Raw genomic sequence first — 15,730 nt, 5'->3', positions numbered from 1 at the left:
GACCTATATTGCTCTGCACATAAATGCACATCTATTCAATTACTATATAACCTTATTACGGGACTCGCTTAGTCCTTTGAGAGACACTGACTTATTATTAATTGTATGATACTTTTAATTGTGTTTAAGACGGCCAATATATTAGCTTATATAATATTTTAGACATTATACTAAGATGTTATGTCCCTTGTGCCTGTAGTTACACTGGCACACTCACCCTTCAAACCACAACAATACTGAGTACTGTTATTTGGCGGTAGAATAACTAGTGAGTGGGTGGTACCTGCCCAGAAGGGCTTGCACAAAGCCCTACCACCAAGAAATTAGATTCTCATATACCTATATTAGCTAACAACTTTCCTTATACACTAGAAATGGTTCTTGATTTTTGAATATATATGTAGTTATGTAATCACATACATACACTGCTCTACTGAACTACTTATATTCATTTCAATTTTACATACAAACGTTACATCACTAGTAAAACTATGTATCGTTTTATTATGAGTTATTTTAAAAAAGGCTTAGTTGTAAATTGTTTTATTTTTAGTACAAGTACAATCTACTTTAAATATTAGTGAATATAATACAGAGGTTGCTGATGAATGACTAACTTATATAATAATAGAGTAACAAATTTCCCATTGCTGGGCCCTTTTTAAGGAGATGTTTTCGAAGACTCGGGAGAGTCGAGGAGAATTTCAAACACAAATTAAGCACATAAAATTTCAGTGGGGCTTGCCTCGGTTTGAAATCGCAATAATCGGTTAAGACGTACGCGTTTTAACCACAGGGCCTTCTAGGCTCACTTTTGATTGTTATAAGTTATTTACTCCTGCAAACTTCAATTGTTAATTTTCTCCAAAATAATGTTTAAAATTCAATCAATCAATTAAAAGTTGAAAAATCGAGTTGTTAGAGTAAATAATACAACTGAGTCTTAACCGAAATTCGGGAAAATCGATTTTTTTTTGTAATTGATATCGTATCGATAGAAATCGGCTTTGTGGTTATAAGCGTTTTTGTAACGTCACGAGTCGAATTTCAAGATATTACGATTAAACTGCAATACTTGGTGTTATTGTATTGAGGTTCGAAGAATAAGTGTGCCAGTGTAACATGGCACAGGCACAAGACGTGTACCGTCTTAGTTACAAAAGTTGGTTGTTTCTAACACTTACTACTTTTTTAAATACACATGAATAGGTTCTATATAAGTATAGCTAATATATGATGACGTTGATGTTTTAGCGTGGTGCAATGGCGGTGCGGTGATGGCGGATGGCTGCGCGGAGGCGGGCGCGGAGGCGGGCGCGGGCGAGTGCGCGGCGCGCGGGGCGGCGCTCGAGCGCGCCTACGTGCACGACGTCTACGAGCAGGCCGGCGAGGACGACGCGCCCTGCGCGCCCGCGCCCGCCGTGCGATCCTTCCTCAGTGACCTCGAGCCCGGCAGCCTCGTATGCGACATCGGTGAGATTCAAGCCGGCTCTACACGTTCCACCAGTTGCGTAGTAGCAGTAAAAGTAACGAAATAGAAAGGCGGTTCTACAAATGCCGGCAGTTTTGTAGAAACAGTAAAAGTAACGAACTAGATTAACGGCTGTGACCATGAATTCATACCACCAGATAAATATACAGTAACACGATTTTTTATTTTATAGTTTAAATTGGGAAGTTGATATTCACATACGATCTTTTGCCATTACATTAATATATACTGGTCGTGGTTTTTATACTCCTGACCGCTATATCCCGCATTTTTCGCCGGTTCATCAGGTGTGAATTCCGAACCGGTGGTACATTTTTGACGATCAATAATCTAGTGCAACTTCTGTATTGAATAAAGGTTTTTTTATTTGACTTTGACTTAAAACAAGTGACCTCAAGTCTAAATACAGAACATGTTTCAAGTGATTATCTAGGCACCGGAATTGTCTGCCAACTTCCAAGCATCAAGTTGATAACCATTTCTTTAGGAACTCAAAAACTTTTATTGAATCGAACCGAGGTTTGAATACCTCGTAGGCTTATTAACCGGCCCAGCCCAACGACACCGTCTTTCGTCATATAAATTACCAGCGACCCGCGTGGCTTCGCACGGGTGCAATACTGATACTAAATATACTAAAGAATTTGTTGATTTACGAAATCACTTAAGAAACTTCCTAAATTATCAGTGTTTCTATAATATATTGTCCATGTATTACATACAAAAACCTTACACTCAAATTAGTCTATCTATTAAAACTGCATCCTTTGTTTAGCTATAAAGATCTAAGCATACATAGAGACAAACAGCGGTATGGGAATTTGTTTTATACTATGTAATGATAATGATAATGATTTAGACAAATTATCACGTTCAACATCGCAACTCACGACAGTAAGTTAGTAAATTGAAATAAATTACCCGGCCGCTCTCGTTACCGCGTCGGGGGCGTAGGGCTCTCGTAGTACACCCACGCAGGTCTTTAAAATATGTTACATCGACAGATAATTAGCAATTCAATGGTGAATATTTTAAGGAAAATGCCGGAGCGTGGGCCTCTCTATGATCCACTTTGTCTATGATCACTCGACTTCGTAATTTTATTTATCCTGTGAAAAAATCTAGGCTGTTTAATTTTAGACCTTGACGTTAATGAAACATTATATTTAATCTGTGCAACATTTTTTTTATTATACGGATTATAATTTAATAAAAATGAATTAAGTTAAAATTTAATTATTTATTTATAATAGCTTTTACATGTTCATGTTAATTTTTTTATTTTAAATTCATTAAACCTATTTTATTTATTATAGACACTTTATGTTATTGAATTTATAGAGCATGTACTTTGCGTTTTAGTTAACTTATAAAAATAATATACTTATTAAAACTGCCACGCATTGTCATAGAAAAATGTTAGCTTCAGAGTTTTTCATAATTTTTAAGTTTCCATAATTAACAAGAATGACAGTCGAACAAATGGTTTGCAATCATCAACAATTGAAAAAAAAAACTATTTCTTACTTATAAAACAATTTTAAATATAATATTGATCTTTTAACTTTTCGTGATACAGTACAGTAAAATACAGTAAGATGTGGGTACCCAATATGCACAAACACATAACAAGATTAGTTTAAACACAATGTTCTACATCTTATAACATTTATTCCCGTTGATGTAGTTTAAAACGCCAACGCAACGAGCTTATGATACCATTAACACCCACCGTTCCTTATAATTGAATACACCACGCCCACAAAACAACAGCAAATTTTTAATGAATATTATCTTAACCTTTTGTTATATATTTTAAGTAGATTAAATGTTATTCTATTAAAAAATATATCCCAAGTTTGTTCAACTATAAAACGTGGCATTTACTCCTACACAATTAAGTATATTTAGTTTCAGCTTCTTAGATTTGCCGACTAAGATACTACGGTCGTTCTAGGTCAGGATCCCATTGTTAAACTCTTAAAAAATTCCAAATCATCCACAGATCAATAATACAACAGATCTTTTATTAACTAGTGTAATTTCAGTAGTTCGGGACGGCCAAAATAATATTATCGTTTTACAATGATGCTCCAATCTCTCTATCTTTTGTTAGAATGCCACGCTATCGTCCAATTGTTTTCTATTGACAGCTCAATCATATTTAAAATAAGAAATAGTGTTACATGCCAGTATTAAATGCTATGCCATATAAAATAATATTAATTACAGTGTAACAAATTATTGAGCAATTAATAACAATAATAATTGTATATAATAAAGTAAATTCAATAGGTCCTGCTATATTAATAATATGCAATAATAATGTGATATAAATTATGATATAGAATCAAATGTCATAACACCGTATTGAAAGCTAAGGTTACTCTCGTAACACTAGTGAAGTTAACATCTATTTATTTTTAAGGGAAAACAAATATGTGTATTAATAAAGACCCAAATTAAATTAATTTTAAGAAAATTAAAAGTAATATATTTTTTAATATTACTTTAAAATAAATTTTGAAATGGTCAAATGTACTAATTCTTACAGGATTATTCGTTTAACTTAGAAAGTTAGATAGATCAGGTATAATTAGTAACTTAAATAATAATAAACTTAAAAAATAGCATAAAAAAATAATAAAAAAAATTGGAATAACAATTGTTTTTTGTTTATTACACAGGATGCGGAAACGGGAAGTACCTCAGCGTGAATCCGTCCGTATTCGCGGTGGGGGGAGACCGCTGCACCCGATTAGCTACGCAAGCTCACCACAACAACAATGAGGTATATATGTATATATATACATGTGTGCGTGTGTGTTTAGTCTATATGCATTATTATTTACAATTCCTGAAGGAAAACATCTTGAATGATGCATGATTCTCTCTCTAAAAAGTAGGTCTCAGCGGAGAATTGGGATATTTACAGGATATTTCACACTTAGACAAGAAGATCCAACAAGTCTATAGTACTGTTATATCTTCAGGAAGACATTTTAACATATATCTATACATGTGAGCGTGCTTGTATTTAGTCTATATAAATTTTTATTTACAATTCATAAAGGAAAATATCTTGATTGATGATGCATGCTCCTCTTTCTCTAAGAATTGGGAATTGGGATATTTACGGGACATTTATACACATGCATACATACAAGATCCAACAAATCTATAGTACTGTTATATCTCAAGAACATTTATAAAGTTGAAACTTTATAATTTTATTTATAATAATAATGCCTTATTGTTGTTTAAGGTGGTGGTATGTGATAACATGTGCTTACCATTCCGCGACGAGTCCTTCGATGCAGTTCTGTCGATCGCAGTCGTTCACCACTTCGCGACGGTCGAACGTCGTGCGATGGCGCTACGCGAACTAGCCCGGATAACGAGAATAGGCGGTAGATTGCTGCTGACAGTTTGGGCTATGGAGCACGAAGGCAGAAATTTTCATTCGCAGGTAAATCTTTAATATCTATTTATCCTTTCATGAAGAGCCGTGATTTCCCAGAGGTTAGAACGCGTGCATGTTAACCGATGATTGCTGGTTCAAATCCAGGCACGCAACACTGATTATTCATGTGCTTAATTTGTATTCATAATTCATCTCGTGCTCGGTGGTGAAGGAAAACATAGGTGAGGAAACCTGCATGTGTCAGATTTCATAGAAATTCTGCCACATGTGTCCCACCAACCCGCATTGGAACAGCGTGGTGGAATATGTTCCGAACCTTCTCCTTAAAGGGAGAGGAGGTCTTAGCCCAAAAGTTGGAAATTTACAGGCTTTTGTTGTTGTTTTCATAACAACTATCTATCTATCTTTTTATATAGATTTTCGAATATGTGGAAATCATTTATAGAACAAAAATGTATAACTTTATGGGTTTTATTAATTACAGGATGTCTTAATACCATGGCATCGACCAGCGACTCTGTGTCCTCCACCTCCTGCCCCTCGATTTCTTTCAGTTGAATATGAACAGTAAGTAAAAGTTACATCCACTATGGTATCTCATTATAAACTACTATATATTTTACACTATGACCATTTTTACAGCTGCTCTGAGCCGTGGAAGAGTCGGGATGGTTCCCCAGGATCGTCATCGCTTTCTTCTCCAAATGAAACGTGCTATTCATTTGTCAGACGGGCTCTCCAGCGTTTGGCAGGTCGTCGATCTTTTCTACCTTCCTGGAACATAAGTCCTAGAGCGACACAAAGACAATGCACTCGCCCTGAACCTCCAGCTGCAGACTTACCAATAGAATTGAGAAGGTTAGACGAAGTTCTTCCACCTAGACTTATATCACAACCATCAGAATCATCGACAATGAAGTCTCGAAGCCTTACTGACATCGCTGATATAGAACGTCGTGCACTAGTGAGATCAAGGTCTAGCCTTCCAAGCTTAGGTGGTGACGAAAACGAATCAGTTGCGTCAGAGCAACCAGTTCAGCCAATTGCGGAACAACGTAAAAAACCGCGACTCGTTAAACAAAAGAAATCGATAAACGAAGACGACGCAGAAGAAGACCTCGATAAACCAACAGACATGAAAATTATGGTTGAGGAAATGCCAAATTTCAAAGTTCACACGCAAAAACTACATTCTAAGAAACCTGGCGTTTTCAAGCAGACTTCACTTAATGAAGAACTCATGTCCGTTGAAAGATTACGAGAAAAGGAGCGTCTCAGAAAAAATATACAAAAACAAGCGTCTTTAAACGAGGAATATTTGTTCCGGAGGCCTGGTGCGCTCGATTCAATTCGGGACTCGATATTTTCGACATCAGCGACAACTGCGAAAAAGTTTCAATCGCTAAAAAACGGCCTTACTAATAAGTTCAAAACCTCTACAACGAATATAGATAAAGTAACTGTGTTCGTAAGAATGCTCCAAGGTTGGAAGAGTCATGGACCGGTGCCCGAAGTTCCTACGCCAAGTGACAATAATACGAGTAATGAGAAGAACTATCCCGAAAGACGACATTCTCGAGAAGATGGCTCAGACTCTTCCAAGGACAGCAGTCTACAAAGTGACACAAGTGTTGATTCGGAGGACAGTTTCGCTTCAGTGATATATGTACCTAAAGCAGATAGCTCAGGTGACCCATTGTCGCCAACACCATTATCACCAGGCCCTACGTCTCCACGGCTCAAGGTGTCCTCAGTTCCAACATCACCAAGACTGAAAAACTCACCAGGATTACCGTCTCCGAGAATCAAACAAGCTTTCCCTCTAATAAGACCACCAGCGTCACCGAGTGCAGTACAAACGCCTGGTGCAGTACACAATAAAATTTTGGTAGCTCAGTACAGTTTGAAAAATTACTCTACTCCTAATAATGCACCTATAGTTCCCCTAAAACCACAATCAAAAAGTCAACCCAATTCGCCTCCAAAACCGGAACCAGAGGAAAATATTATCAAACCAGAAGTACAAAATGTCGTAAATACAATTGCTCCCATTGAAATATTCAAAGAGGTTGATTATATTCCTCCCATAAAAGAAGAAGAAGAAACACCAACTGAGGTGACAAAAGAATTAATTGCTGAAATTAATAAAGACATTGAAGAAATTCATAAACTAACAGCAGAAACAAATGACTTAAAACCTCGAGTTCTTCTACAAGATGTCAAACCGTATCCAAAAATTACCCTACAAACTGTTGCAGAGCTACCAGAAATACCCCAATTCAAAAGCAAAACCCCGGAAAAATCTCCTATTAATGATACTTTTGACTCAAAAGCTGCCGAAAGGAAACGAAAGGAACGAATTCGACAAATAAAGGAAATGTTAAATAAGGGTATTCCAGCTGTAAACATTAGCAGACGACAGCCGTTCCCAATAGTACGTGGTACGAATAAAGCTGAACCAATTGCTAAGAGCCACCCCAAGCTTATGTCACTTGAGTTGTTTAATCCGGCCACAGATGATATGGACAGTGACTCAAGTGGTGTTTCTTCACCTGATTCCGTTGACAGCGTTATCAGCGTTGTTCCGGAAGAACTTCGAAAGACAGCTTTGGAAAAAGGTGTGTATTTAATGTTGTCTTAGATATTCGCGATTATTACACATTGAAATAAAACTAATTTTAACGGATTTAAATCGCGTATATTAATTATTTTTATCATCCCGACGCTTCGAGCACTTTACAGCGTTCGTGATCTACCCGTGACCGAATCCGTTAAAATTAGTTTTATTTCAAGGTATGTATTTGATAAAAATTTTTGGTTTTTTAATTATAATATAGGTAAACGGATGGACAAATGGACCACCTGATAGTTGCAGTTGTGTGCTCATCGCCATTCATTTTATACAGATATTATCACTATATAAGAAATTTTAACATTTACTTACATCGCTAATGTTGTTGACAAGCTCATTCATCCTTCAAACTGATACACAATACTAAGCATTGCTATTTATTTTATGACTGGGTACTCTACTAAATTTATTTTGTTATTTTTTTTTAGATTTTCCTGATCCACCAACATTGGAAGTAATAAAAAGTGAGGATAATAATTCTTCGGATAAATCTCCAACTGTATCAAGTGCGCCCCAGAGCCTAATAGAAGCTGTAGCAGAGGTCGCTCATTCACTAGACGAGACATGCGAAACGGTAATTAAATCAAGTCCAAGATCTAAACGAAGAAATTTAGAATCAATTGAATGTGCAGAAGCCATAGCTATTGTTCAAGGAACTTCTAGTAGCAGTAGCAGCAGTAATTGGAGTCTTAATAAACTATCTCCAGGAGATTTGAGATTACTAGAGGATAAGTCAAGATCACAATCGCATACAAGTTCAAGTGGTAGTTCGTCTAGTTTGGAGCGATTGTCTCCAGGCCGAAGATCTAAAGATCGTTCACCAAAGCAAGGCAGCACCAGCAACTCCACATGGAGCTTAAACAGACTTTCTCCTAATCGGCCCGAGGGTCGTTCATTAGACGAAAATTTAAGCAAAACCCATAGAAGTCCCACAAGATTACCATATGATTCGTTATCGATATCTAGTACAGATTCAGAAAAATCAATTTCAAAATCAGAAAGCTTTAACAGAATACAGAACGAGCCATTAATAACTTGTAAATCAGACATGTTAATGAAAGAAGAAGACTGGGTAACAGATCAACAGGATAAAAGTCATAACTTACCAGGATTCGCTGAAAAGTTGAGCGAAAAGCTATTACAAGAAATTGACCAATATTCAAAACGTATCAACGAAGAAGATTTTGATCTTCCAAGTAGTAGCAGTAGCGAAAAAAGTATATCCCTAAGGTTAAAACGCGAAGAAGAAGACAGAAATACACAGAAAATACTTGATGAACTTTCTGATAGTTTACAACACCTCGAAGAACCATATAATAAATTGAACTCGGAATCCCAAGGTCCGGGTAAAATAGTTGATGAAAAGGTCAAATACATAACATCTATACATGATACTCAAGAAACTGATATAAACAAACTATTTCCAAAATGTAGTACCAAGACAAAAAGCAAAAAGAGATCGAAAGATGTCGATCCGATTATTAATAAATATCGGGAACTCAAAAAAACCATGAAGGTAACGAGTGACGAAGATGTATACTTAAACAATTGTACCAATATTCAATACAATATTAAACCGATTATCTACCCAACCACGGATGAAAAAATTCCAGACATTGACACTAAAAATCCAGACGACGACAGTGCTATTTCGTCAAGTAATGGCAACCCTGAAATAACAATCGAGTCTGGTGCATACGATACAAGTCAGTCCCTAGAAACTGGATACTCGTTAGAATCTGAGATAAGCGTTGACTCTCTCTGCACGAGCACCGACAAGCGATCTTCGTTAAAGGTCGGACAATCTACAGACTCCAGTGATTTAGATAAAATGGAAATAAGTCCTGAATCTATTACATCAAGGTCGAGCGCTAGCACGGCGCCTTTGAAATCAGGATTTTCTATCGAATCAACTGATACATCTGCAGGTAGTGATTGGAGTCGCCGCGATAAAACTGGAAGCACCGCGTCACTTGGATGCGCAAGTTTAGCTTCATTGCCATCGTGTAGTGAATGTTCCAAGGACAGGAAGTTGTTAGAAACGCGATCTTCATCAGAGGATACCGCCACAGCTCCTGCAGCAACATCTCGGCCCATACCTCACGCCCCTCTCTTGCCCTCTCTGAGCGACGGCTCAGACAGCTTGCCGTCTGAAGGAGGAGCAGTTACATACCACAGGTATTACCACGTTTTCAAGAAGGGAGAACTGGACCAGTTAATCGAAAAGTATGTGGAGAGTCTCCACGTTGTGTCGTCATACTACGATCAAGCGAGTTGGTGTGTTATCGCGGAGAAAGTACAAGTGTGGACTATTTAGTAGGTTAAAAACATTTTGTCTCGATGCTCGTTTCAAGTTACGTTTGAGTTCGCTGCTATTTCTAGTCTCCTAAAACATAAGAAGAGTAACGTTTGATTTACAATTCATATATTACAGTCTTGTAGAAGAAGCTAAGGACATTATTTATCGAACACAAAAGTGCAGTGATAACATCTAAGTGACCTTCCTTTCAAACTCTACTAGAGTGTTAAGGACACTCCACGTTCATAACGGATCAGATAAAGTAACTCTATGTAAAATGCCAAAAGCAAAGCTTTTGATTTTAATATATTCTAGGTACTTGATACATTGATAGACATTATTTCTATTATATTCATTGTATTCGTCGCCCGCTCGAGATGATTGTCCAAAACTACGGCATGATTCTCTTTGAGGGCCTTTGGTATTCGATGCGATAATATATTTCGCATAAAAATGAAAACTAAGAGCTTTAAATAGTAAATATAATATATACTTCAGTGGCTCAATATAATATAAGCTATTCATAGCTTATTAAATATAATCTACCATTCACGTATACTTACAGATTTATTGTAATTTTACTGTACCTTTGTTATGTATCGTTACGATTTATACCATCGTCCGAGACCAAGGTTATTTTTAATCTATCTAGTCACTGATTAATTCAACGTTGTAAATTATTCTATGACAATAACGTGTTTTAATTATTTTAGATTTTTAAATGACATATCTCTTTAAATTGCTTTTTAATTCGCTTTTTGGATTGAGACGTGGTATAAATCGTACATTCCAATTGTATTGTTTATAATTATTTTCAGTATTAAAATATCGAAAGAGCTGGCCTCGTTGATGTAATTCAATTTATAAATGTAGGTACGGGTTCATATTGTTTCGATCCAACACCTCCACCTGTTTATTTCATCCAAAAATCGGACCATTTATTGAGATTAGAATTTAGTCAACTTAGCGCATTAGATAATTTTCAGCCTAATTATATAATACTTGAGAGTACAAATACTCAAAAAATTTACGTATCTTCTTAATAACATTTTTATTAATATTGGATTTAATTATTTAATTCCTAAACAGAAATCTTGCATTCATTTACTTAAATTCTTTTCAACGTGAACGATATAGTAACAAAAACGAATTACATAGTTTCATTTTCAATAAATTTTTAGATAGCTAAATTAATAGTTAAGATTATTACAAATCAGCTAACGGTTTATCTCTAGACTCGTTTACGAAGAACAATAAGGGTCACGTGATAAATTATATACCTAATTACGACTAAAATTCGTAAAATGTTTAATCGGTAATAATAGATACAGCCGGGATACTATGTCTATTTTGCTCGACTGTAATATTACCGAAACTTACAAATATCCGAATTTTAGTCGTAATTATTCACATACAATGATCTTAAGAATTCTTGGTAATGTAAATAATCGCTATGTAAGTATATAAAGCTATTAGAGATTAATTATGTTATCAAAAACAGTGAGATTACAATTAACGTTAGTATAGTACAATAAAATATAACTGTACATTTAATATTGATCTGACGTAAGTATTTACAAATGAATCTCAATAAATCTGCAGTGATATATTAAATGTATGGAGTAGAACGCATTAGGGTTACTTGCAACTAGTGATTAATACCGATAACATAGATTATACTAAAAATTATATAAATTGCACAATCATTATTGTATTCTTTATAAAATGACATATGTTCGTTATATGTTTGAACTATTATGGATAATATAAGATAGCGATTTTGAGCTGATATAATTTTAAACGAAATATAACCTTCCATTTTTGAACATAACACAACTGTCAGGAGCTGTCAAAAGACAATATGATGAAGAGCTAATAGTCCAGGAATTGAACTCCTAAGGGTCAAAATATTCATGTTTGATGCCGCGATTAGAGATATGAAAAACGTTTCTCAGATATTATTAGACCAATGAGAATCACGTGCATCGACCAATCAGCTATACGGATAAATTCCTTTGGGAGCTCAATTCGTGAAATGAAAACAGGTCCATTTTTTTCGTATGAAATTATATCACTCGTTGAACTTGTCAAATATAATATAAGTCCATTACTTACAAAGCAAATTATGTAAAAAATAATTTTGTATGATTCTTGCGCCTGATCGCTTAAAGTATTTTTATTAAAAGTGACGCATATCATAACGTTCCAGTGTATCGATTTAATTTTGCAAAATGTATTTTTTTAAATGATTCTATTTTTTCAGTCAGTGATATTAGTTTTCACAGATAATTAAAAAAATATATTAATAAAAAAAAGATAAAAATGCACGTAGTTAAATATAATGTCTACTTTTATCATACCTAATAATCTCCCAAGTGACCAAATTGATAAACAAAAACCGATAAAATACGATTAATTGCTTAATTTAAACACCTTCTATATTAATTTACTGTATAAATTAGTAAAATAAAACTCCTTGGATGAAATAATGTTCTACATTGCTTGAATATTGTTTTAACATAAACTAAAACCATTATACAATAACGTATTTATTATACAATACGAAATTGTAGTTAATATTTTTTCCGCCCGAAGTTTTTCTATAATTTGAATTAAAATAATATGCTGCCTAAAAGTAATCACACAACAAGTGTTTCTATATTTTGTACATATTTGACTATGTAATTAAATAAACGTTTGCTAAAGCATTTCATACTGGCTTGTCTGTGATATATGGTTAAAATAATATCGAAACTGATTCAACATTCCGAATATATTTGTTTTTATTAAAGACTTTTTTACTTTTAATAATACAATTAATTTATAATTTAAATTAAGAATTAAAAATCGAACATCAGTTTACGTGGCAGGACATTTTTTTTTAATTTAAGCGCTTCTTTCGTCGCACAGATAATAAATAATGTTATATTATTATTGTAAATTTATGTCTTTTTCCAACCAATGTTACCGGTTAGGTTTTTACATAGAAACTGTTTGAATTACTTAAAAACGAAATATGTAACGATACCTATACAGTAATAAATTGTAAGCTTATAACGTATTGTACCTATACATTATATTAGGTGACAACCTTCACAATAAAATGAAGACTTAAATTATAATTTTGTTTAATTAAACCCATTTCACATGTTATTTTAAGTCTCACAACTCGCCCTATTAAAAGTTTATAACGTACTAGCTGTGCCCGCCACCTTGTAGGCGTTTTAATTTAACAAAAAAATATATATTATTGTAGCCTAAGTTACTCCCTATTATATCAGTTATCTGTCAGTGAAAATCCCGTCAAAATTGGTCCAGTCGTTCCAGAGATTAACCGGAACAAACAGATAGACAGACAGACCGACAAAAAAATGTTATTTTGTATATGTACCGTGTATAAATACATATGTATTGAGTAAAAAAGGGTTATATTAATATTGCAAACAGACACTCCAATCTTATTATATGTATAGATGTCAAAAAACTTTGACAGTGCATATTACTCAATACAAGATTTTTTAAAAATTAAATGCATCGACTTTGCCTAGGTCAAGTAGGATAGGTTCTACTTTCCGAAACGATAGCTACATGTTTAAAACATATTCACTGACTAATCTGAAGTCCTACTAAGCTTACTTGAATAAAGAACAAATTAATTTCATTTGATTTGACGAAATATATCTATATCCTGTATCAACGACAGAAGGAATAACTAAACTAAAGATTTACAATTTATACAACATTGTATGTAATCTCTTCAGTATCGTACAATAAACAGATCTTGACTTATATATCGTCTATCAAATTTAACGACATTCGAAGTGAGTCTTTCACAGATCCATAATAAATATCATAGACTATTATAGAACACAACCAATAAGATCGCGTCAATTCAAGGTCAACTTTGTTTATTTATCTTTATTACTCCTGACATTTAGATTAGTTAGTTAAACACACTAAGTGATATTTGGTAACCTGTATGCAAAAAATGGAAAATAATCTATTTATTGTAAGTGAACATAGAATATAAAACGTAATATAACATATGCATATCTGAGCAAAGATATCCTACAAATTTTTATCCTATTTATTAATAAAAAAGAGACGAGATGGCCCAGTGGTAAGAACACGTATCTTAACCGATGATTTCAGGCTCAAACCCAGGCAAGCACCACTATATATATGTGCTTAATTTGTGTTTATAATTCATCTCGTGCTCGGCGGTGAAGGAAAATATCGTGAGGAAACCTGAATGTGTTTAATTTCATTGAAATTTTGCTACATGTGCATTCCAGCAGAAGAGCGTGATGGAATTTGTTTCAACCCCTCTCCTTAATGGGAGAGGAGGCCATTAGCCCAGCAGTGGGAAATTTACAGGCTGTTACTTTACTTTACTTTTTTAATTAATAAAAATAGAGATTGAGGTGGTTTGGCCCAGCCTTGACATCTACAGATAATAAATTTTACATTTATTTTTAACTAGGTTTTTCCATAATAAAACATCATAATAATTAGTATTTTTTATTTCACAAAGTACAGTACTAGAAAATATTAACACAATATCATACTGTCATACTGAGTAATATACAATATTACTTTCAAAAAGTATTATTAAATGATAATACGATGTTAAATATAATACACTTAAGGCTGAAACAAAATGCTGTATGACTTCACGACGTACTATTTGACACTTGCTTTTCATGAAAATTTTTAGTAACCAAAGACAATTTTAGTAATGAACCATTTGCTTTATTTCAGCTAAGGTGTTTATTGCATTGTTATATTTCTCTGTATATGCGAGCTTAAATATTAAGCTGTTATATGAAAAGAAACCCAAAAATACTACCGTGAAATGACAGGAAGTATGACTCATAACTCGACAATATTTAAAGCGTCCAGCGCATGTAGACCGTATCAACATAAGTCGGTTGACTATATTTGACGAGTGAGATACGTGTTCTTATAAACAATACTGCAATTAATGTTGCCAGGCGACAGAATGAATGCAGACATAGCAATTTAGAGCATCCGGTTTTTTCTAGGATTTTTTGAGTATCAGAACAGTTGGCGTCGACAATTCGAGCGTCGTTCAGACCGACCGAATACCGAATAGAGAGCTTGGTCGCTCAGAAAGATAAACAGTGTCGTCAGTTCGGCTCATCAACTAAAATGTTACGGAGAAAATAAACTGTTACACACATGGACTTGTCTTATGTCTGGGCGAGTTTCCAGTATTAGCTTCTTCCGATTACGATCGTAAGATGAAACGCTTCCCGCAACTGTAAAACGCGTCGCACAAACCCAACCTTATAAAAAAACCTTATATGTGATAGTTCTCACATTGTATGTTTTGCAAAATTGGAGTTTCGTATGAACACAATTATATTAATAGTTGGAGTCTGAATATTATAGCACGTATTGCATTTTGTAAGAGATTTAGACTCGATCGAGTACTTTACAATCTGTACGGTCAGCAAATGACCACGACGTTTGTAACTCAACTGTGTTAAACGGTGGAGCAAAGGAAAATATCGCAGTTAAAACCATAGCACAAAATATAAATAAATGTACGTACATCGAAATGTATAGTACGACACAAATTAGATGTAGCATCGGAAAATGCAATGGAATGAAAAAAAAACCGATTACTGTCGATTTACACAACCAATAGAAATAGCTCTCTATCGCGCCATTCGACGCTATTCGTCGCTATAGATTCACGCGTCAGAGAAAGCAAGTGCATGTAAATCGACGCGTCAAATTGACGAATATATTGGGTCATATGATATTACAAGGTAATTACGTTTGTGCAAAGATCATATTCGCATGAGAAATAAATACTGATACTGTACTCAATTCGGATGTGATCGGTTTTACGAA

At 34.5% G+C, this 15,730-nt stretch overlaps 1 protein-coding gene across 1 annotated transcript in view; it reads left to right on the top strand.

Moving 5' to 3' along the window:
- The window catches only part of LOC124537980, a 52,990-nt gene extending 41,302 nt beyond the window's left edge, over window positions 1–11,688 (top strand). The window contains exons 3-8 of the mRNA XM_047114979.1: window positions 1,255–1,473; window positions 4,180–4,283; window positions 4,758–4,961; window positions 5,401–5,483; window positions 5,559–7,534; window positions 7,977–11,688. Coding sequence (XP_046970935.1) covers window positions 1,278–1,473; window positions 4,180–4,283; window positions 4,758–4,961; window positions 5,401–5,483; window positions 5,559–7,534; window positions 7,977–9,865 — 4,452 coding nt within the window. The 5' untranslated portion in view covers window positions 1,255–1,277 and the 3' untranslated portion in view covers window positions 9,866–11,688. The remainder of the gene's footprint in view (window positions 1–1,254; window positions 1,474–4,179; window positions 4,284–4,757; window positions 4,962–5,400; window positions 5,484–5,558; window positions 7,535–7,976) is intronic.
- Window positions 11,689–15,730: the final 4,042 nt, after the last annotated feature.

The sequence above is a fragment of the Vanessa cardui genome, chromosome 19 (assembly GCF_905220365.1).
Source record: "Vanessa cardui chromosome 19, ilVanCard2.1, whole genome shotgun sequence".
Lineage (NCBI taxonomy): Eukaryota > Metazoa > Arthropoda > Insecta > Lepidoptera > Nymphalidae > Vanessa > Vanessa cardui.
The sequence above is the reverse complement of the archived record's forward strand: the minus strand, read 5'-3'. Positions and strand labels throughout refer to the sequence as shown.